Below are 21,818 nucleotides of genomic sequence, written 5' to 3'. Positions count from 1 at the left end.
TAGCTCTGTAGACCAGGCTGGTCTCGAACTCACAGAGATCCGCCTGCCTCTGCCTCCCGAGTGCTGGGATTAAAGGCGTGCGCCACCACCACCCGGCTTATAGTGCTTATTTTTGTAGTCACTTTGTATTTAGCAGCAAGTGATTTGGGTTTTGTTTTATGACAGCGATAAAAACTACTCCTTTCTAAATGAATGTCTATGCGAATTAAAACATTAACAGGACAAGTGGGAGGGAGGTAAAGGCTAAAGTAATGAAGGGAGTGCAAGACAGGCATACATTCCTGTAGGTCCTGCTTTGACGGCAAGAGCAGTAGACATTAGTCACATCTGAGTACGAGGCTGAGCTCTGCCCATGAGTTATGGGCCCTCAGGTCAAGCACTCTAGCTGCCTGCAGAGGTGAGCAATGGGGAGGGAATCACACTGCTCCGACTTACTTCACTGTATCGAAGCTAATGATAGTTCAAGGAGGCTGGGTGAACAGTCAGGGGGAGCAAGGGATGGCAGGGTGAACATAGGTGCCAATGCCGGCACCCATGTTCCTAAGAGGAACATTCTTTCATTTGTTCGAAACCTAGAAGGCATTCTTACAATAGTCTGTTTTTTGAAATTGTAATATGAATACATTATTTTCATCATTTCTTCCCTCCAATCCCCCCTTTCTCAAATTCAGAGCACTTTTTATTTAAATATGAGACGGGTACAAGATTTTTTATTTTAAATTTTTTTGAAATTAATATAATTACATCATTTCCCTTACTTTTTCTACTTCTAAACTCTCCCAAGTACCTCCTCTTTTGCTCTCTCAAATTCCTGGCCTTTCTATTTTTTGTGTAGAATTTACAGCATCCTGGGGAGACAGTCTTTGACCCTCAACCTGACACATACTCGTTTCTTCTTTTCTATTATTTTTAGCTAGTATTCAAAATAATGCATGTGTGGTTTGTGTTGTGTGTGTATGTGTGTATGGTTTTTACAGGGTCCCACAGTGTAGCCTAAATTGGAAATTGGCCTGAAACTTTATTAGCCTCCTGAGTACTGAACTATAGGTATTCATCACCATGTCCAGTTAAATAGTGTATTTTATTTGGATACTTTATGCATGTGTATATATATATATATACACGTATATATATATGTATGTATATATATACATACATATATATATCATGCACACACATTTGTTCTGTTCTCTTCTTCACTTGTACTCCCCTTACTTTTTTTTTTTTTTTTTTTTTTTTGGTTTTTCGAGACAGGGTTTCTCTGTGGCTTTGGAGCCTGTCCTGGAACTCGCTCTGTAGACCAGGCTGGTCTCGAACTCACAGAGATCCGCCTGCCTCTGCCTCCCAAGTGCTGGGATTAAAGGCGTGCGCCACCACCGCCCGGCACTTTTTTTTCTTTTTCTTTATTCTTTTTTTTCCAAGACACGGTTTCTATGAGTAGTCCTAGCTGTCCTGGAGCTAGCTCTGTAGACCAGGCTAGCCCTGAACTCTTTCCTTCCCTTTCTGCCCTCATGTCACATAGCCATGCATGTGTATGTATGTTTGAGTGCATATTTACATCTAACTCCCACATATGAGAGAACACCTGCGCCATTTGCCCTTCTCCTGTCCTCCCCCTCCCTTCTCTTGGCCCCTCCCATCAGACCTCCTCTTCCTTCCTCATAGTTCCCCGTCCACCTTCATGGCATTCTCATGTGTATGCACATTCTACCCTGAGAGAAAATGTGGTAGTCTGGACCCTATGTCTCCCAAACCAGACACACATATGTTCTTTGAGTCAGATGCACATACGGGTCTTGGGGGTGGCCTGTCGTGATGTATTGTCGCTTGAAACAGGTGTTTTGCTAAACTCAGGAGGAAAAATTGTACAACACGTATTCTTCTCTTGGATCTTGACTCGGGGTCCTCTGTCCTGTTTAGCTAGACATTGTTCCTGGAGGCCTGGGGGATTTAGAGTTTGGCAGGCAGCGTCCCATTGACCTGGAGAAGGAAGAGGAAACGGACAAGAGGAGAAAGAATGAAGCAATTTATACCTTTCTGGGTGAGGATAAACATTAAATAAGTGTGAGATGAATTTATAGGAAAAACTAAAACCCCCATCAGAGTTCAGAGAAAGGCTGTGCAGTTAACAAGAAAGCATTTACTAAGAACTTGTCCTTTTGTGTATTTGTCTTGTCTTGTTTCAGTGCTGGCATCGAACCCAGGGCCTCCCATAATGCTAAGCATCAGCCCCTCTTTACTAAGAAATTAAACCGAGTCACTGACTTCTGATAGAATGAGGATGTGGTAGAGGTCACACAGAGCATTTTCTATGTTAGGTATCCCTCACAATTCCCTCCAAGGTCAAAACCATAGTCTGGTTTGCCCTTCAAGGGACAGGCTTTGACTAGGACTGGGCTCTTATGCTCTACAGCGCATCGTCTGCTAGGACGTGGGGCTTGGAAAGAGCCAAACCAAACTCTTAATGGCCTGATGGGATTTCATTTTATTTTTCTCAGTTTGGGCCCTTGTAGACTATGCAGAGAAGACTGAACATACACCGAGGGTCTCTATGGTTAGTTTCTGATTGGCTCTTAGCCTTATATACCTATGATGTAGATTACTTCCACTTCACACGCAAGGAAACAGAGGTCTTGAAGTGTGAAAGCAATTTCTCTAAGGTCACAATTCTAACTAGAAGAATACTTGCCTGGTGTTTGTGAAGCCCTGGGTTCCATCTCCAGCACCACATAGAACCAGACGTGGTAGGGTTTGCCTGTAATCAACCTGCACTCAGGAGGTCGAGGAAGGAGGATCCTGAATTCAAAGTCATCCCTGACTATGAAGGAAGTCAAGGGCCAGCCTGGGCTAGATGACAATAACAGCAGGAACAACAGCAAACCTACAGTACTTTCTATAAAGTTCATTTGACTTTCCGAGGCAAGAAAATGGGGCCTCTGAAAGGGTGGGAAAACCAGAAGCAGCATGTTAAAATAAACTTGGATGCCGGGCGGTGGTAGCACAACACACCATTAATTTCAGTACTCGGGAGGTAGAGGCAGGCGGATCTCTGTGAGATCGAGGCCAGCCTGGTCTATAAGAGCTAGTTCCAGGACAGGCACCAAAAACTACAGAGAAACCTGTCTCGAAAATCATAAAAATAAATAAGTAAATAAATAAAAAATAAAAATAAACTTGGTAGGCAGGCTAGGCAATGGTGGTGTATGCCTTTAATCCCAGCACTTGGGAGGCAGAGGCAGGAGGATCTCTGTGAGTTCGAGGCCAGCCTGGTGTACAGAGTGAATTCCAGAACAGCTAGAGCTACATAGAGAAACCCTACCTTAAAAAACCAAACCTAACCAAAAAGCCAAACCAACCAAAAAAAAAAAAAAAAAAGACTTTGTGTGCAGAAGAGACTGGGAGACTGGATGGGGATGAATCTGGGGACAGGGACTGTTGCTGGGGGGCAACGACAGCGGTACCTAGACTGATGGTGGTAACTATGAAACAGAGTGTGCTCAAGAGACTTCGGTGGGGAAGCACCCAAGAGTTTGTACAGTTCGATAAAGGCAGCTAAAGGGGGTTAGAGAGGAGGCTTTGACCGTGACCATCTGGAAGGACAGTAGGGTCAGGCTGGGAGCAATGGCATGGAAGAGGAGGACTATGGGAGAGAATTAGTCATGCTGGTTAGAAGGACGAGAAGGTTGAAATCAGTCAAGTTGGAGAGAAATGAGGTTGACATTTCAGAGAAGAATCAGGGCTGGAGATAAACCATGGGGGTAAGAACGGAAATGTGCCTCCCTATCTACAAACATTTTCCCCCAAAATGGGGTAAAATTCTACATCTTAAAGGAGACACAGGCACCCAGGCCTGCTTGTAGACCCCTAAGTCAAAACAACAAAGCATTAAGAAACCCAGACACGATGCCTGATGCTTTTCTTCCCTCCCTAGCAAGACCCGGTTTAGAAGTCTGTAAGGAACGGTGGGGATGTGGAATAAATGCCTGGAGTTGGTCAGCTCCTGGACAGAAGCGAGCCCATTCCTACATTCTGGTCTTTGGACCACAAGTCTCCCCACCCACTTCCGTTCTCCTCTTGCGCCCCAGCTCCTGCTTCCCTGACTGACACCACTCTTCCTTACCTAAAATTCCCAGATACATTCTTTGGTAATGTCTCCACTGTCTGCCAATAGTGTGCCACTTCGGTCTGCTCGGATGTAGAAGCCGTTGGGCGCCAGCACCGTGAGCAAGTTGCTCCCCTGAAGTTCTATACAGAAGTTGAGGGCGAATTTTCCCCAAGGGCGGAAGGTGCCAAAAGATGTTATTGACCAGAAGGATCCGCCCTGTGCTGGGGAGGGAAGAACTACGTCAGTCGACCATTTGGAAAGCAGTTTTCTAAGCACTGAAACCTCCAAGGGGAGTTCTCTGAGACGTGCAATACCACCCCCCCCCCCCCGTCCCCGCCTCCTCTCTCTCCGCTCCCCTCCCCCGCCTTCCTGCGGGGATCGTATCCTGCCTGCTTTAGTAGATCCTTCTAGACAAATGCAGAAGAACCCCTGGGAACCTCACTGATTCCTATTCTGCTAAGCCACCCTGGAGCCTTGAAGTATGAAAACAAACTGAAATCCTGTGTTTATGATGAGTAGTGTCCGGGGTGGCAGGTTTCTAAGCCCTGCCTGGGACAGAGGCTGGCCTGGGTCAGGGTCTCTGGGTGGGGAAGAGGAACCACTCACCCTGAAAGTGGTAGATGCCCTGGCGGCAGGGCAGAAGGTGAATGCAGTCAGGCTGATCCATGTTGCACTGAATCAGGTCCCGGTCTGAGGAGGAGCCCACATACCCATACCGCCCTCTTAAGATGAGAAACGGGCGATTGGCAAATCGAATCTCCAGTTCCTCATTGGGGCCTGAAAGAAACAGGGAGGCATTATCTGGATAGGTTGGGTCTCTCTAGGGGCTTTCCAGGGGGAAGAAAAGGAGCATGAAGGATGAAGGACACCTAAGGATTACGGCAGCATCTCTCTCTCTCTCTCTCTCTCTCTCTCTCTCTCTCTCTCCCCCCCCCCGTGTGTGTGTGTGTGTGTGTGTGTGTGTACACGGAGGCCAGAGGAGAGTGGCCCGCTCCATCACTCTCTCTGCCTTATCCCCTGAGGTAGGGCTTCTGACTGACTGTATAACTCAGTGTTTTTCCTGAAGGTTAGCAGCTAGCGTGCCTCAGCAATTCTTTACCTCTGCCCTCTCCTCTCCAGCGCTTAGGTGATAGGCACCCACACCATATCCAGCATTTTATGTGCGAGCTGAGGAATCAGAGCTCAGGTCTTCACACTGCTGTCCCAAGTGCTCTCCTCACCGAGCTGTCAATCACTCTAGCCCCAGAACGTTGTCTGTATTTTAACCTTTACCTAACGCTGGCTATGTGCCAGGTCTTACACTAGGTGCTTGTGAATGTTTGCCGGGGCACTCAGCAGAGCATGGAGCACAAGAAATCTACATATTCTTTCTTTGGGATGTGTTAATTGATTTAATCCCCACCTCAACTCTGTGAAGCAGCAGAATAGAATCCTTGTCAGGGACTTTAAACCTGAAGCTCAAAGAGGGTCTGTTCCAGCAATAAGCACTTAGCAACTAAACCCAGATCCAAACCTTCTGATGTCAACTCACTGCTTCCAAAACCTTTTTTAAAAAAGTGGCTCAGTAGATAAAAGCACTTGCCACAGAAGCCTAGCGACCTGCGTTCAATCCCTGGAACCCACAAGAGAGGGGAACAAAGAGAACGGATTCCTGAGGCTTCTGACCTCCACATGCATCCTCTCTCTCCCCGTCCACATGTGAGAGCCTGCTCTTGCAGAATCCCTGGCGTGGGTTAGCCCGGGAGAAGAGTGGCTCGGCTCACCTGGGATGTTGGCATTTGCCATCAACAGGCCATTGGATGCAATGCTCAGGAAACGCCCACTGGAGGACTGCAGGATGATTTTGCCACAATTCCAGTGCACACGGAAGAAGGTGTTAGATTCCTGGGGGTACCCGTCCGCTATGATGGCCCTGTGGCGCCTCTGGAGAGAATGTGGGGACCAGACACCAGGAGGAAGGTTAACAACCTCAGCTTTTTTTTTTTTTTTTTTCAATTTTAGTCCTGGGCCCAATTCCTATATCTTCCCCCTCCCCAGCCTCTGTAATCTTCTGGACTATGCCTTCAAAAATCTCTTTTTAAATGGTCTTAAAAATCATAATTTTTGATTTATTTATTTGTATGACTGTTTTAACTTGTATGTCTATGTACCACATGCCTGGTGCCTATGGAGCCCAGAGATGGCGTCCCATCCCCTGTAACTGGAACTACAGATGTTTCTGCGTCACCATGGAGGTGCTAGGAACTGAACTCAGGTCCTCTGGAAGAGCAGCCATCTCTCCAGCCCCTCAGCACCTCTTTGTAAGGCAAACATGGAACCAGTCTCACCTGGGCTAGGTAGTAGCCATTGGCTGAACGGAGTTGTAAGGTAAGGCTTGCGCTGTCACATTCATACTGGAACAAGGACATTGGGGTCAAGCGCTCAGAGGCTGCACACACCTCAGCATCTAGAGAGGAAGTCCACACAAGCGGGCTTTTCAGCTCAGTCCCAGACCCTTCTCCATGCCTACCGTCGGGTTTCCCTGTAGTTTTCCTTCCTCAACCTAGATCATAATAATCTGGAGAAGCCCAGGCAACTTTCTCTTAAAGGCTTATCTCTATCTGTTAGTCTGCCTCCCCAGAGGTCTCTTTGGGGGCTCAGGCTCTTTCTTATGACTAGGTTTAAAATATCTTGCTTGTCCTGTGTTAGTGTGTTGCCTTGACACAAGCTTAGTGTCATCTGGAAATAGGGAAACTTATTGAGGGCTTGTCTCCATCAGATTACCTGTAGGGAAGTCTGTTAGGAACACTTTCTTGATTGATAATTGATGTGGAAGAGCCCAGGGCCCAGCCCACTGTGGGCAAATAAATGGTCCTGGATAGTATAAGAAAGCAAACTGGACCAGTCATGGGAGCAAGCTAGTAAGCACTGTTTCTCTGAGTTTCTGCTTGAGTTCCTGTCCTTACTTCCCTCAGGGCTGCTTCGGAACATGGAAGTTAAACAAACCAAACAGAACAAAACAACAACAAAAACCCTCTCCTCCCCAAGTTGCTTTTGAGCACGGTGTTTACCGCAGCAACAGAAAGAGAACTAGGACACACCCCGACAGTTTCTTCCTTTTAGCACCTGCCCCGCCCCCTCTGTCCCACGGCGGCATCGGACCCAGTACTTGCCGTAGACGACTGAGATGAACCTCCGTGTCTTTGACTTCAGGCTGACCCAGGTTGGGAAGTGTTGTAAGATGAACCACTCCTCACCCCTTATAGGACTGGAGCCCAGGCCCAGGAGTAGATGTGTGCCCTGTGGATATAATGTACCTCCTTCTCCATCGCACAGTGCCACAAGCCCCCTAGGCCGCACTTGCATGTGGAAAGCTGTCTTTGATGAGCGGTGAGGGACCAGCCGGTCTACATGAGACAAGAAATGGTGTGTTGAAGTCTCCAGGTGGTAGCATCCATCGTGGAAATGTAACAGGAAACCACATTCCTCTAGGCAGGGGACTGCTGCGTCAACCCAGATTCGGCCCACAGTGTGGTCAGCTCGGGCATAGCTGCGGTAGGTGGGGCTGTAGAGGATCACATGGACATGCAGGGCCGGTCTAGGGGTCCACATATGGTAAGCGGAGAGGACCCTGGAGTTGCAGAATACAACCTCACCGTCAGACTCCAGATAACGACCAGAGATGATACACTGGAGCGTCCACTTGCCATTGCGGTGGAAACGGAGCAGGAAGCATCCGTGGTGGCTAGTCCTTGGCCTGCCATAGCACACAGTACCATCAGCTTCACACAGCAGATAGAGGCCCTGCAAGCTCTTCAGTCGTATCACGGCCTGCGCGTCATGTTCATTGCTCACCAGGAGCTCCCAGGTCTGGAGGTGTCGGGAGGATGAGGGAGGTGTGTCAACAACTGGCAACCACAACTCTTGGTGCCATCAGCACCTCCAACATGACTAGTCACCTTCCTGCCCATACCTGTCTTGGCATCTCCTTGCTATGGACACTCTACTTGCTCAATTAACAATGAAAAGGATTTCTGAGCTGGGGGGGGGGCAGTGGTGCCTGTCTTTAATTCCAGCACTCAGGAGGCAGAGGGAGACAGATCTTGGTGAGTTCAAGGTCAGCTTGGTCTGCAGAGCCAGTTCTACACCAGCCTGGGATACATAGTGGGAGTCTCTCGCAAAACAAAATAAACAAAAGATACAACAACAAGACAGTGTTCTGGGTTGTCCACCTCCAGAGTCCCAGGACTTCTTAAGACCCAGTGGGGGCCAGAGAGATAGCTCAGTGTAAAAGCACTTGCCTCGAAAACTTGACAGCCTGAGGTCTAGCTCACATTTAACAATCCACATTTAAAAAGCTAGATGCCGTCTGGTGAGATGGCTCAGTGGGTAAAGGCACTTGTTGCCAAGCCTGATGATCTGAGTTTGATCCCCGGGTCCCACTTGGTGGAAGAAGAGAACGAACTGACCGACCCCTGTAAGTTGTCCTCCGACCTCTGCATGTGTGCCATGGTACAGATATGTGGATGAACACACACACACACACACACACACACACACACACACACACACACACACATGAATATATAAAATGTAATAACTAAAAATAACTAGACACAGTGGCAAGCACCTATAAATCCCTGCACTCCTAAGACAAAATTGGAGATAGAGACAGGAGACTCTCCTGGAAGCTCATGGGCCAGACGGCCTAGAGCACACAGCGTAGGGAAAACCAAGAGATCACTTTAAGGTGGAAAGTTGTCCTGACCTCACGTCTGTGCTTGTATACATAAACACACACACACACACACACACATACATGCAGAACCCATGGAATATTCTATATTCACACCTCGGAAAAGCAAAACCTTCCTCTCTTTCCCCTGCTCCATCCTTCAATTTTACTTTGTTTTATTTCTTTCACCTTGCTACAGACCCTGGATGGCACAGTACTCAGAACCTCCACCAGCAGGGTCCATCTCTCCAACAGAAGTGCAAGAAAGCATCCTGACTCTAGGTACAGAAGTTGAACAATAGTTAGGTACACTGAGAGAAATTTGGTCGTAAAGGAGAAGACTTTGCTCCTATTTTATCTCTAAAACAGAGTCCAAGTCAGCAAGCACTTTAAAATATTGCATTACTTTTTCCAGAACAGAAACATGGGTCTTGTACTATAGTCCAGCTTCCTCCGGATGCCTGGTTCTGCTTTCCAGCCTGGACTCCCCTCCTCTCTGCTTTGTGCTGGGATGGAGGGTAGGAAACACTGGAGGCGGAGCAGCTAGGCCAAAGCTGACACTTCATATCTTAGGGAAACGGTTTTGGAAGACGGAACAATGACAATCAATGAACAAAAGCCTGGTGTAGAAGTGTTTCGGCTTGCAACAGCAGAGACTATGCCGGTGATTAGGACGGGAATGCAACATGCAACACACACACACACACACACACACACACACACACACACACACACAGCACTAAAAAAAATTGGTTCTAGTCCAGGTTTGCCTTGTTACCTGTCTCCTGCCCAAACTCTTTGCAGTAGCTGTGACTGTACTGTTAAATGCTCCAAAGGTGAGGTAGGTTCCTGCCCAGCTGATGAGCCCAACCCTTAGGTCCTCGGCCTTTGGATGTCTGTGTATCCACTCCACCTCAGCCATGGGGCCAGTGCCACAGGTGATAACTCTGTCCGGCCCAGGCTTCCCCCCAGTGGTGAGGTCCCACAGGCCATATGGCCCGGAATAAGGCCCGTAGTACCCACCAGAAGCCGTTCCCAGAGGAAACTTCCCAGGCAGAGGTCTGGCCTAGGGCCCAGCACCTCTGTGACCCGGGAGCATTGTGACTTTAAAGGCTGCCTTTTATCCCACCACAGTGGGGAAAGGGCACTGGCCTAGTAGTATCAATCCATGGGCCAAAGGAAGTAGGCCCAGAGCTTTCGGTATGTCTTCCTGACCAACTCCAAGCAATGAGGTATGTTTAGACTGGGAATCAGTACTGCAACCTGCGACTGCAGGCTAGTCCCTACCTTTCTTAGTAACAAGATAGGAATCAATCTATTTGCTTCCTAACAAGGGGGTTCTGCTTGGCTCTCTGTGGCTCAAGTTTCCTTCCTTTCTTTCAAGTCCAAGTCAGCCAAGAAAAATCTATTGGTCTTTTAGCAATCTTGGGAGGACAAGGTCAAGCTGTTTTGGAAAGTACTTCGCAGTGAAGGTGCAGAAAATGGAAACATAACCATCAAGGATGAAACTACTCTTCTGACTTTAAAGCCTCGGAAAAAATGGCCTAGGTAAGGGCACTCCAGCACTGTGCTTTGCCAAGTCCAGCTGTGTTACAGGTGAACGGGCTGGGCAGAAAGCCAGATCTGCCGGGAAAGGATACCGGCCCCACCCACCAGAAGGCTCTGCTGGATCACTTCCTGCAAAGCTCAAGGAGGAAACCTCCGTCAAGAGCCTAGACAAACTGAAAACATGAGAAGAGTTACGTAAAAAGAAATGGTGGGACAACAGGTCTCATTTAAGCTTCATTGGGCTCCACAGGGAAACGGGCAATCAACCTTGCTTGGAGAATAGCCCAGAGCCCTCGTGTTTTCCATGGCCTTCCTAGGTACAGCATCCCGGTGGTCCCCAGCAAAGGCTCACTGGTGTTCTGTAAAATAAGGCTAATAGATGCCGCCCCGTGCTGGAGTCATCTGGGTAGTTTTAAACACGCATGCTGTTGGGGACGGCTTCAGACCACGTCGATCATTTTTCTTAAGAGTGTCTTGGGACCTATCTTTTTAATGTCCATTTCTCCTCTGTGTACAAAGCTACCACGAAGAACTGCTAAGTAGCTAGGTAAGAGGTAAGAAAAAGATTCTGTGGTTTGTGGAATGAGAAAGGTGGATTTCAGTCCTTAGAATTGAGAAAGAAATGGCTTTCCTCCCCTGAAAACACCACAGGGAGACGCTGAGGAAGAAAAGGGCTTACGTGTGTGTTGACCTCACAACTTCAGCTGCTTTGAACCTCTCCCACATTGTCCTTTTGTACCCAGAGTAACTCAGCTTCCCAACTTCCAGGCTACAGACAAACACCGGGTACAAACCACATCAAATTTATTACTCAATATCCAGTTCCACATCATAGCACCACCCGGAGCCCTCACTCTCCTCCCCCCAAACCTGGCCCCAAGGGTACACCCGAAACAGAAAATAAATGAAATTAAATCCAGATCCCTGCTCCTCCCCTGTTGGAGGGGGCCTTGGCCAGGAAGCCCTTCCACAGGTCCCAGCAGGCAGGAGAGCAGAGCCCTCTGCACCCAGAGAGCAAGGCTCCAGGCTCCAGCGACAAGAGAAAACATGCAGGCAGGAGCAGGAGCAGAGACCTGTCTGTGGGGGGGAAGAGTGGGAAGGGAGGGCACTGCCTGAGGAGTCCGGGAGTCTGGTCATCCCGGGATGCACGCGGGAGCTTCCGGGCAGCAGGGGCCTGCCCCTGGCTGGCTAACGCTTTGACAGCTCATGGGACAGCCAGTCCAGCCCATCATACAGGCCTGTGCCTTGGGTAGCGCAGGTGGCCTGGACGTACCACTGTAGGAAGAGAGAGAGAGAAGTAGATCAGCACCAGGGTAGACCAGGATAACTTTATACCCCTGTCCAGCCTGGGGCTCCGGAGGAAAGGCTGGACCCAGTGCAAACGGGACCAGATCCTTACCGTGCGGCTACGCAAGTGCTGGAGCCCCAGCTTGTCAGTCAGCTCGCTCACAGGCATGGCGTTGGGCATGTCCTGCTTGTTGGCAAACACCAGCAGCACTGCATCCCGAAGCTCATCCTCCTGCAGCTGAGAGGGGAGGACAGGGTGGGACCGAGGGCTGCAAGGCGTGCCAGGTTCCCTACTGACTACATTGTAGGGGAGCTCTGGTTTCTAACTGCCAACTTCTTTGTAGGAAAAACACAGTGTACTGTGCAGTTTAGTGTTGAACACAGGACAGTTATGAGTACAAAACCCCTAAATTTTACCTCCAGAAGCATTCTAATTTAAGAACCTGCTCTAAGTGAAAATAACAAAAATCCCAAACACTAAAAAACAAAACAAAATAACAACAACAACAAAAATGTGAGAGACGGTTTCTCTTCCCAGTGGACAACCTCTCCCTCTCCTCAGCTCCGTAGACTCAGGTACACAAGTATTTAAAAGAAAAAGACCTGTTCAAACCGGGTGAGAAGCAACTTAACCTCATTTTCCCCGCCCACAGAGAATGCTGTCCCCAAGCCAAGGGCCCTGTTCCCAGATCCAGATGCTTACCATCTTCTGGAGTTCATCAGCTGACTCCTGGACCCGCTCTCGGTCATTACTGTCTACCACGAAGATGAGGCCCTAGGTGGGCGGAAGAAAGGAAGCAGGAGAGATCACTCCCACCTACGCCCTGCCCTAAGCTGGCCTCTTCAAACTTCTCCCATCTTTAGTTATATCCATCTTCGTCTTCTAGTAAATTCCTATTAACGGTCTACAGAGACCACTGCAAAGCGAGACAGCTAAAAGATGTTCTGCTTGAGAGCTACATTAGACAGTGTGGTCCTAGAACCCTGCTTCCCAGAATAGGACGACCTTAAGTTCTTAAGGAGGACTAAGAGAGAGGGGTGAGGGCCCAGAACTGAGCCATCAGTTCAGTCCTGAGCCATACTGCCCTCTTCTGAGGGTTGTCCCTCCACCCTCCGCCTCCACTCCACCTGAGTGTTCTGGAAGTAGTGCCGCCACAGAGGCCGAATCTTGTCCTGGCCTCCAACATCCCAGACTGTGAAACAGATGTTCTTATATTCCACTGTTTCCACATTGAAGCCTGCAGATAATTTTTTGAGGAGAGAGAGAGAAAGAAAAAAAAAAGTTCTGAAAGGAACTCACTAAAATCACTTGGATCAGCCAGGCTGTGGTGGCACATGCCTTTAATTCCAGCACTCCGGAGGCTGAGGCAGGTGGATCTTTGTGAGTTTGGGACCAGCCTGGTTTACAGAGCGAGTTCCAGGTCAGCCAAGGCTACACAGAAACAAAACAAACAAAACAAAACAAAACAAAACACCACTCGGATCTTTACAGGCACACAAACACAGAAGGCAATGACCACGACCAATGGGAATAAAACCCAGAAGGACCGGAGGTCAACAGATACGCTAGGCTCACGGTCCACACCTCAGGCACCAGCAGGCACACAGAGATACCGTGACCCACTTCTCAAGTAGCCATATCTGGTGTCAGGGTCAGGTACAGATAAGGGCCTCAGTAGAACTGGGAGCAGACCTCGAGAAGGCCCGACGCGCCACTCCCGCAAACCCTTGCTTCATTCTCGGACTCACCTATGGTGGGGATGGTGGTGACAATCTCCCCCAACTTCAGTTTGTACAGGATGGTAGTCTTGCCAGCCGCATCCAAGCCAACTGCAACGGAGAGGGGCACAGAATGGAGACGGGAGCTAGGGAGCCCTCTAGAGACCAGGGAAAGGGAAAGGACTGCCCAGCTGATGGTGATGGGGGCGGAGAGCGGGAGAGCCTCCAGGTGCGAGCTGTTCTCCACCTTCCGGGCCTTAAGGGCAGACTGGGTGGCGAGTGCCAACTCCTGTCCTTCCAGTGGCCGAGGAGAGAGAGGAGCTCGGGAGGTGGGGGGCCCGGGAGGAAGGCCGCGTTCCTTTGAAAAGTCGTTTCCAAGGGCGGAATCCTCCTCCCTTCTTAACAGCCGGGCTGGGGCGGAGGAAGCGTCACCCCACCCAGGCCCCAGCTCCGGGTTTCAAGCCCGGGGCCGACACCGCAGATCCCGGCCTGCACAGGAGCGCATCTCCCGAGGCTCTGGCGGTGGGGTGTCTCGGGGTCAGGGTACCAGGTGAGCGGGGCTGGAGGGACGCGGGGGTGGGAGGGCTGCGGCGGGGCCGGCGCCCCATCCGGGCCGCGCGCTCGATCTGCCTCACCCATGAGGATCCGCATCTGCTTCTTCCCGAAGATCCGCGAAAAGAGCGCGGACACCGTGAGGCCCATGGTGGGGCCCGGGGCGGGGGCGCGGGCAGGGACGCGGGGTGAGGGCTGGAACCGGCCGGCCGCGGGGGGGATGGGGCGCAAAAGCAGAAGGAGGAGGCGCCGCCGCCGCCGCCTCCGCGCGTCCGGGCCCGCCCGACGTCACGTGGCCCCGCCCCCTGTTCCGCCTCGGCCCCGCCCCCAGGCGCGTTTGCGGAAGAACTGAAGTCCAGCGAGGCCTGGCATCCTTGCCCCTAGCCCGAGGGATTGGAAAGGGAATCTTTCTGGGTCTCCAAAGACTTGCAGGAGCTTGCTTTATTCTTCAGGCATAGACTTCCATTCCTAAGAAGGCTTTGACAGGGTCGAAAAATGTATTTAAAAGGTTCTCAAAGTAGCTTATTCTCTTTTGTTTTGAGACACTATGCCCACTATGTCACTATGTAGCCTTGAACTTGCCATGTAGACCAGGCTAATCTCGAACTCACAGAGCTGCCTTGGCCTCCCGAGTAGATCCTTAGAACAGAAACACTTTCTTCATGCCTGTTGTCGCTCCAATTTCACTATTATCTCTCTTTTTATGAGTGAGTCTCCTTACTCCTTCCCCCTCGGTACCTTCATAACGTCACAGGAGCCGTTTTTCTGTTTCTGTTTTTAGCCCCTCCCCACCTTGATTTCGAGTTAGTATGTGGGGGTGTAGAGTCGGAGGAGTACCTGTGGGGATATGTTCTCTCCTTTGACCACGCGGGTCCTGGTAGACTCAGGTCTGGGCATTGGGCTTGGTGGAAAGTACCTTTACCGCTGAGCCATCTTACAGGCCCCACAAGAGCCTCGGAGGTGTCCCCTTGAGATTAAAATACTTTAATGTTTTGTCACCCAAGATGGAAATCTGAATGCCTTTAAAAGTTGGGTCCCACTCTGTTCCGGCCTCTTCAGTGTCCGCCGCGCCCCCCCCCCCCCCAAGCTATTGTTTAGGAATGATCTTGGTCCTCGTAAACTTTTCCACTTTCCTTGATGCTGGTTTCCCACATCTGAATTTACTTCACAGTCTTTATTCATTCTTCAAACCCCAACGTATTTTTCCTAAGAGTATCTGTCCTTCCTCTAGACAGGCAACCCATCTCTTTTATACCACTACAACCGTACATACTACTACCCATACATACATACAACATACATACACACAACCCATACATACTAGTGTGAGGACAGGATTTACTTGTTTGCATGTCTGGTTCAGGGTCACGTTTCTTCGGGGTGCTATCTGGCATAGCACTTTATACACTGGTAAGTGGACTGAGATAGGATTCCTAAACTTGGTAGCCGAGTGACATTGGACAAGTCACCTCTCCATACTGTATGTTCCCACAACTGTAAATTGGTGCTAATGAGATCCTCTAAACAGAATTTTGCAAAGACAAAATAGCAAGAACTCTTGTGAGACCCCCCCAGCATATACGGGTATTTAAGGTGGACCTTATAGCTTAATAGTGCCCCTCTAAAAGCAGAAGTAAGGAAGAGAACTATTATGCTTTATGTTAACTAGGTGCTGCTGGCCTTGTTTTCCTAGTATGAGTCCTGTTGTGGTTTAGGGACATGTTAGACATTGCCCCAAATAGTTAGGGATTTGGGGGCAAATGCAGTGCGACGTCGCCCCCTGTCGCTCACTGGTGGTAGTTTGAGGGCAAAGTTAGGCATCTTCTCCAAACCACTGCTCAGGTGTTCTGGACTTTGCTTTTCCCAACTATCCCTGCTGGTTCCTCCCTCTCCGGGCTGTCAGCACACCCTGTCTGCAGAAGCCCCGCCCACCTCACGCAAACCGGAGGCGGTGTCTGTGGCGTTTGGCCGCCGTCACTTCCAGTGGACCCGGAAGCGCTGCTGTGGGCAGCCGGGAGTTGTTAGGAAATCGTGATGGATCCGAGCTTAGTGTAAACCCTGGGCCGGTCCTGGGCCCAGGGGAGCGGGCCTGGGTTGCAGTGGCCAGCGGAGCGGTTATGGCGGCGCGGCCTCGGGGCCAGTTTCGGAGAGCCGTGGCTGAGCGCTTCTGCTAGACCAGCGTTGATTGCCCAGCCTCCAGGTTGGAACCGGCTTCCACCTTCGGCCTGGCTCCACAGCGCTTTTACCTGGCCGCCGGGGCCCCTCAACCCGCCCCCCCGCGCCCGGACAGCTGGGTGTGTGGTCTGCGGCCAGACGGTCCTCTCTGTTTCGCTTCTAGATGTTTGTACGGCTCTGTCCAGGGCTGTCAGAACGCTGACGTGGAGCAACCCACTCCAGAACCCCCATGGAGAAGTTTGGGATGAATTTCGGGGGTGGCCCAAGCAAAAAGGACCTGCTGGAGACCATAGAGACACAGAAAAAGCAGCTTCTCCAGTACCAGGCAAGGCTTAAGGATGTGGTCCGCGCCTATAAAAGTCTGCTGAAAGAGAAAGAGGCCCTGGAGGCCAGCATCAAAGTACTGTCGGTATCCCACGAGGCGGATGTAGGCCTTGCAGGTGTGCAGCCTCCAGGTCTCACGTTACCTGATTCTGTGGATGATCGGTGCTCCACGCACAGTGAGGATAGCACCGGAACCGCCACTAGCTTGGATACTGCGGCCAGTCTTACAAGTACTAAGGGTGAGTTTGGGGTCGAAGAGGACAGAATGGCCCGTGGACCTCTTCCTCCAAAGTCTGAAGAGGCCAGTGGGTCAGAGAGTGGTGTCAGTAGTAGCAGTGGGGATGGGCCATCCGCAAGTAGTGAGACGGACAAAAAACTACATCAGCTGAAGACCCAATTGGCTACTTTGACTAGCTCCTTGGCTACAGTCACCCAGGAGAAGTCCCGTATGGAGGCATCTTACCTGGCCGACAAGAAGAAGATGAAACAGGACTTAGAGGACGCCAATAAAAAGGCAGAGGAAGAGAGGGACCGCCTGGAGGGAGAGTTGAAGGGGCTGCAGGAGCAGGTAGCAGAAACCAAAGCCCGCCTGATCACACAGCAGCACGATCGTGCCCAGGAGCAGAGTGACCATGCCGTGATGCTGCGGGAGCTACAGAAGCTGTTGCAGGAGGAAAGGACCCAGCGGCAGGACCTGGAACTTCGCTTAGAAGAGACCAGAGAATCACTGGCAGGGCGGGCATATGCAGCTGATCAGATCGAAGGGTTTGAGCTGCAGACCAAGCAGCTGACCCGGGAGGTCGAGGAGCTGAAAGGTGAGCTGCAAGCTATTCGAGATGAGAAGAATCGACCAGACCCCCGGCTGCAAGAGCTTCAGCAAGAGGCTGTGCGGCTTAAAAGCCATTTCCAGGCACAATTGCAGCAGGAAATGAGGAAGGTAATTATTCTCGTAGTCTTCAAGCAATCATGTTAACTTGGCTAGGAAATAGCAGGATTTTATTATTTTTCTCCTTTGGTCATTAGAATAGAGAACTCCCCCTCCCCCCGTGTGTGTGTGTGTGTGTGTGTTTCATGAAGATCTAATCCAGTCTGGTTTGAACTCATAGAGATCTGCCTGCCTTTCCCTATCAAGTGCTGGGATTAAAGGCACCCTTCTCCCCACCTAAATCAGGGTGTTGCTCCAATCAAGGATTGCCTGGTGTTTGTTCTCCTCTTGGGTGCTGGGATTGCAGTCCCGCTCCACATTCCCAGCATGCACTCTGATGCTTGATGCCAACTGAAAAATGGAACCAGTGAGTCCTAGGAAATCTTGCTTTGTGTAGTGTTCTTACAGCCGGATGAGGAGTTTCTGAGTACTTCTGGGTCCAAGCCAGAGAGCCATATCTCGGCTTCTGGGTGCTGGCACCTTACCAGTTGAGGCAATATTGTGACAGCTGTGTAGTGCAAGGTTGTGTGGATCTTGAGAAGTGCGTGTGTATAGGTAGAGGGACGGAAGGAAGCAACCCCCCCCCCCCCTGAAACAAATGTCTTGTGTATGCCTTTGGCTGAGGTTTGCCTGCTTTAGAAAACTCCTGTTTCATTTCCATGAAGCCAGGAATCCAGCTTGGTTTGGAATTTCCAGGAATGTTGGGAGAGGGAAAGAATGCTGCCTGACTTCTTTAAATAATTCGGGAAGCACATGGTGAAAAGTACATTTAGTGCTTTGTATTCAAGCTCAATGAAAAATGGAAAACTATCATAAAAATAGCACTTATACAAAGGAACGTCAATTAAAAATGCCCAGTTCCCACCGGTTCCAGGCCATCCTAGTCCCATGACCTTTCACTTCTCTGCCTTGCTCCTCCACCCCCAGGTGACTGTAGGGTTTTGTGACTTTTCTGGATGCATGGTCACCTGTCCTTTGCTTTGCAGACAGCCCTTGCAGAGGACCAGCTCCGCCAGCAGTGTCAGTTAGAAGAGCAAAGGGTAGCAGCCCTGGAGAACCAAATCTCCGAGGTGTCTGAACTGCTGGGCACCTACGAGAAAGCCAAGCAGAAGGACCAGCTGGCCATCCAGAAGCTGAAGGAGCGGATTCTGCAGCTGGACCTGGAGAACAAAACCCTGGCCCTGGCGGCCTCTAGCCGGCCCCCTCTCGACAGCCACGGGGATGAATCCAGTATGGATGTCAATGTCCTGAAGGATAAGATGGAGAAGCTCAAGAGGCTACTGCAGGTTGCAGCTAGGAAGAGCCAGGTGGCCCTGGATGTGGAGAAGCTCTGTGACCCTGAGATAACGCCCAGCTCTGAGGCTGCCGACGGGGAAAAGGCTACCGCACTCTACTACCAACAGGAGCTGAAGCAGCTGAAGGAAGAGTTTGAGCGGTACAAGATGCGAGCCCAGGTCGTGCTCAAGAGCAAGAATACCAAAGACGGGAACCTGGCCAAGGAGCTGGAGGCCGCCCAGGAGCAGTTGGCTGAACTGAAGGAGAAGTATATCTCCCTGCGGCTGTCCTGTGAGGAACTCGAAAGCCAGCACCAGCAGGAGGCCGAGGACTGGAAGCAGGAGCTGGCCCGGCTGCAGCAGCTCCATCGGCAGGAGCTGGAACATAGCCAGCTGGACTTCAGGGACCGCACGCTGAAACTGGAGGAGGAGCTGCATAAGCAACGGGACCGGGCTCTGGCGGTGCTTGCTGAGAAGGACCTGGAGCTGGAGCAACTGCGTTCCGTGGCCTTGTCCTCCGGGTTGCCGGGACGCAGAAGCCCTGTGGGTGGACTGGGTGGTGGAGGGCTTGGGGACCCGGCTGACACAGCTTCCTCAGAAAGCCTGACTCAAGCCCTGCAGCTCGCTGCAGCCAATGAGCCCACTTTCTTCCTTTACGCTGAGCAGTTGGCCCGGAAGGAAGTGGAGATCACGTCACTGAGGAAGCAGAAACACAGGCTGGAGGTCGAGGCCCATCAGCTGCAGGAAAGGCTGCTGGAGGAGGGCGAGCGGCACCGAGAGGAGGTCGGAGCCCTCCAGAGCCACATCGAAAAGAACGCCAGGGACCAGAGCAGGGAAGGAGCCAACCTGGAGTATCTCAAAAACATCATCTACCGCTTCCTGACCTTGCCAGACAGCCTTGGCCGCCAGCAGACGCTCACGGCCATCCTGACTATCTTACACTTCAGCCCCGAGGAGAAGCAAGTGATAAAGCAACTCCCAAGTGGTGGCAGCTGGTGGCCTTCTGGCAAGAGATGATATACCTTCTCCAGCCTGAATCGCTGTGCCTCTTTCATGCGGGAAGGGCAGGCTAAGATTTCCCCTGCCTCTTCTCGCATTCTCGTTTATTTCTTCACTGTGTTGAACTCAGAACGGTTCAAAGTAGGACGGGATTTTCTGCCAAGTGCCATTAATGCAACTTTGTCCTTGGGCTTGGGGTACTGCAGGTGTTGAGCAGTACTTCCGGCTGTGTGCATGTGGGGCAGGGTAGGGAGAGAGGCTGGGGCAGAGGTGCAAGCTAGGGAACCGGTGAGAGTCTTTTTTTTTTTTTTTTTTTTTTGGCTTTTCGAGACAGGGTTTCTCTGTAGCTTTTGGAACCTGTCCTGGAACTCCCTTGGTAGACCAGGCTGGCCTCGAACTCACAGAGATCCGCTTGCCTCTGCCTCCCGAGTGCTGGGATTACAGGCGTGCGCCACCACCGCCCGGCATGGTGAGAGTCTTTAGAGATGTTTTGTTATGCTCCTAGCTCAGAGCTAGTAGTAAATGTGACTCCCAGAGGAGTCCGTCTGACTTTGGAGCATACACAGTAACAGTGTATGTTTTCCTTGTCAGAGTCTGGTCCACTTTTGTCCTAATTTTTCTGGGGACATAAAGTCAAGCTAGAAAGAGACCAGGAAGTTTGAAATAGTAACGGTTTGTCCAAAGGGCTGTGGAATATTGAGTTCATCCGTGAACTTGGAACCTCAGTTCCAGGAACCAGCCCACCACTTATGACCATCCTAGAGAGGGTCCTGAACACCGATGTGACCTTGGAGATTTCCCCAGTGATCTGATTTGAGCCAGGACAGGGTTGAAAAGGAACCTCTCTTGCTTAAGCTGCCTGTCCAAGGTCAACTCAAGACGGAGTGGATGACTTCACTGTCTTCCCATCAACATTGAACTTGTATAAAGAAATGAAACCCTCGCTTTTTACAGAGCATTCCAACAATAAGCTGGGGGCCTCCTTGGATACAAGGAATTCCTGCCATGATTTGTTCCCAGCTGTGTTTGCTTTTGCAGGAACAGGAAAGAGGAGGTAATTTGCTGCAGATTCCAAAAGACTGTTATGACCCTCACAGGAAAAGCGCAGTTTGGCTGAAATACTTTCCATCCTATGGGTCTGGGCAAAGGTTAATTTCATTCTTTAAGGAAAGAGAGTGCTCAGAAAACTCAGGTCAAAGCGGTGTCTGTTGCCCAGTTCTTTGCTTAGTCCGCCCTTCCTGGTTATAAAGACCTTTGGACTGGAAAGACCAATGTTTGACTGTTAGTGTGTATCTTTTTGTTATTTGTATTACTGAGATCTGTTTTTCGAAGGTTTGGGGTACAGAAGAAAATGTTTTGGATGGGCAAAGGTGACCTGATTATCTACATGAGCAGACTTCAATGGAACAGAAGTGTTATCTTTATGGAAATACCAGTGGTCATTAAATCTGAGAGACTTGAACTGTGTTTTCTTAATGGTGGTGTCTCTGCATCTGAACACAAGTAGATTATGAACGTGAACGGTGGACGAAAAGCTAGATATGGAATTCCTTGTACTGAGCTCTGAGCTCGAATCATATCCCATTATGTTGGTCCATGAGCTTGACCCCAGGGAGGAGCACATGAGAGGAGGTTTTCATTGCCTCACATATAACACATTTCTTAGCCTGGAATTGTGTGTGTGCGTGCGTGCGTGTGTGTGTGTGTGTGTGTGTGTGTGTGTATGTATGTGTGGCGGGTTGGGGGCAGCTGCAATGGAAAAAGTTTTCTAATGGGATTAGTGTGTGGGCTTGATGCTACCATAGTTACTGCTTCATACTCTGGGAGTAATCTGTTTATAAATGCTTCTTTATCCCTAAAATCAGGATTCATGATACTCTGCAAAGTTATCTTAGGACAACAAGACTTCCTTTATTTCTTGTCCTTGCTTCTCTAAATGTAGGATATCCTGTGATTGCTGTTATTTCTAGGGGATTCTGGGAAGTGTAGAAAAATCCATAGCTACAGTTGCTTTTCCAGAACTAGTGCTTGCTGTGCTTAAAAAATTTGTCCATTTCATACATTTGTATAATGAAAATTACTCATTTTCATCATGTCTCCAGTTCCTTTTCTCTCATCCCCTCTCTCTCTCTCTGGTATCCTCGACAAGTCCCCCTCTGATTTCATGTTTTCTTGTGTGTGTGTGTGTGTGTGTGT

General features: G+C 50.2%; 3 protein-coding genes across 4 annotated transcripts; 1 reads left to right on the top strand and 2 right to left on the bottom strand.

The window, feature by feature from the left end:
* Window positions 1-1,665: 1,665 nt before the first annotated feature.
* Window positions 1,666-9,855, bottom strand: Fscn3 (fascin actin-bundling protein 3). The gene is made up of 7 exons (XM_005365717.2): window positions 9,598-9,855; window positions 7,258-7,954; window positions 6,433-6,551; window positions 5,869-6,028; window positions 4,712-4,882; window positions 4,121-4,326; window positions 1,666-1,980 (listed from the first exon to the last, which is right to left on the bottom strand). The coding sequence occupies exons 1-6, from the start codon at window positions 9,739-9,741 to the stop codon at window positions 4,121-4,123; spliced, it is 1,497 nt and encodes a 498-aa protein (XP_005365774.1). The 5' UTR covers window positions 9,742-9,855; the 3' UTR covers window positions 1,666-1,980.
* A 1,294-nt stretch (window positions 9,856-11,149) lies between these two features.
* Arf5 (ADP ribosylation factor 5) lies at window positions 11,150-14,165 on the bottom strand. The gene is made up of 6 exons (XM_005365718.2): window positions 14,009-14,165; window positions 13,404-13,484; window positions 12,783-12,892; window positions 12,358-12,429; window positions 11,767-11,892; window positions 11,150-11,642 (listed from the first exon to the last, which is right to left on the bottom strand). The coding sequence occupies exons 1-6, from the start codon at window positions 14,073-14,075 to the stop codon at window positions 11,556-11,558; spliced, it is 543 nt and encodes a 180-aa protein (XP_005365775.1). The 5' UTR covers window positions 14,076-14,165; the 3' UTR covers window positions 11,150-11,555.
* Window positions 13,492-19,916, top strand: Gcc1 (GRIP and coiled-coil domain containing 1). 2 transcript variants are annotated; one of them, XM_026788581.1, is made up of 3 exons: window positions 13,492-13,923; window positions 16,264-17,361; window positions 18,336-19,916. In XM_026788581.1, exons 2-3 carry the CDS (start codon window positions 16,330-16,332, stop codon window positions 19,638-19,640), a joined length of 2,337 nt encoding a protein of 778 aa, XP_026644382.1. In that variant the 5' UTR covers window positions 13,492-13,923; window positions 16,264-16,329; the 3' UTR covers window positions 19,641-19,916. The 2 variants fall into 2 exon arrangements, with proteins under 2 accessions (XP_026644382.1, XP_005365773.1); XM_005365716.2 differs by lacking the exon at window positions 13,492-13,923 and having other exon boundaries at window positions 15,030-17,361.
* Window positions 19,917-21,818: the final 1,902 nt, after the last annotated feature.

The sequence above is a fragment of the Microtus ochrogaster genome, unplaced genomic scaffold, assembly GCF_000317375.1.
Source record: "Microtus ochrogaster isolate Prairie Vole_2 unplaced genomic scaffold, MicOch1.0 UNK4, whole genome shotgun sequence".
Lineage (NCBI taxonomy): Eukaryota > Metazoa > Chordata > Mammalia > Rodentia > Cricetidae > Microtus > Microtus ochrogaster.
Note: the sequence above shows the minus strand (reverse complement) of the source record. Positions and strands in the feature narration are given on the sequence as shown.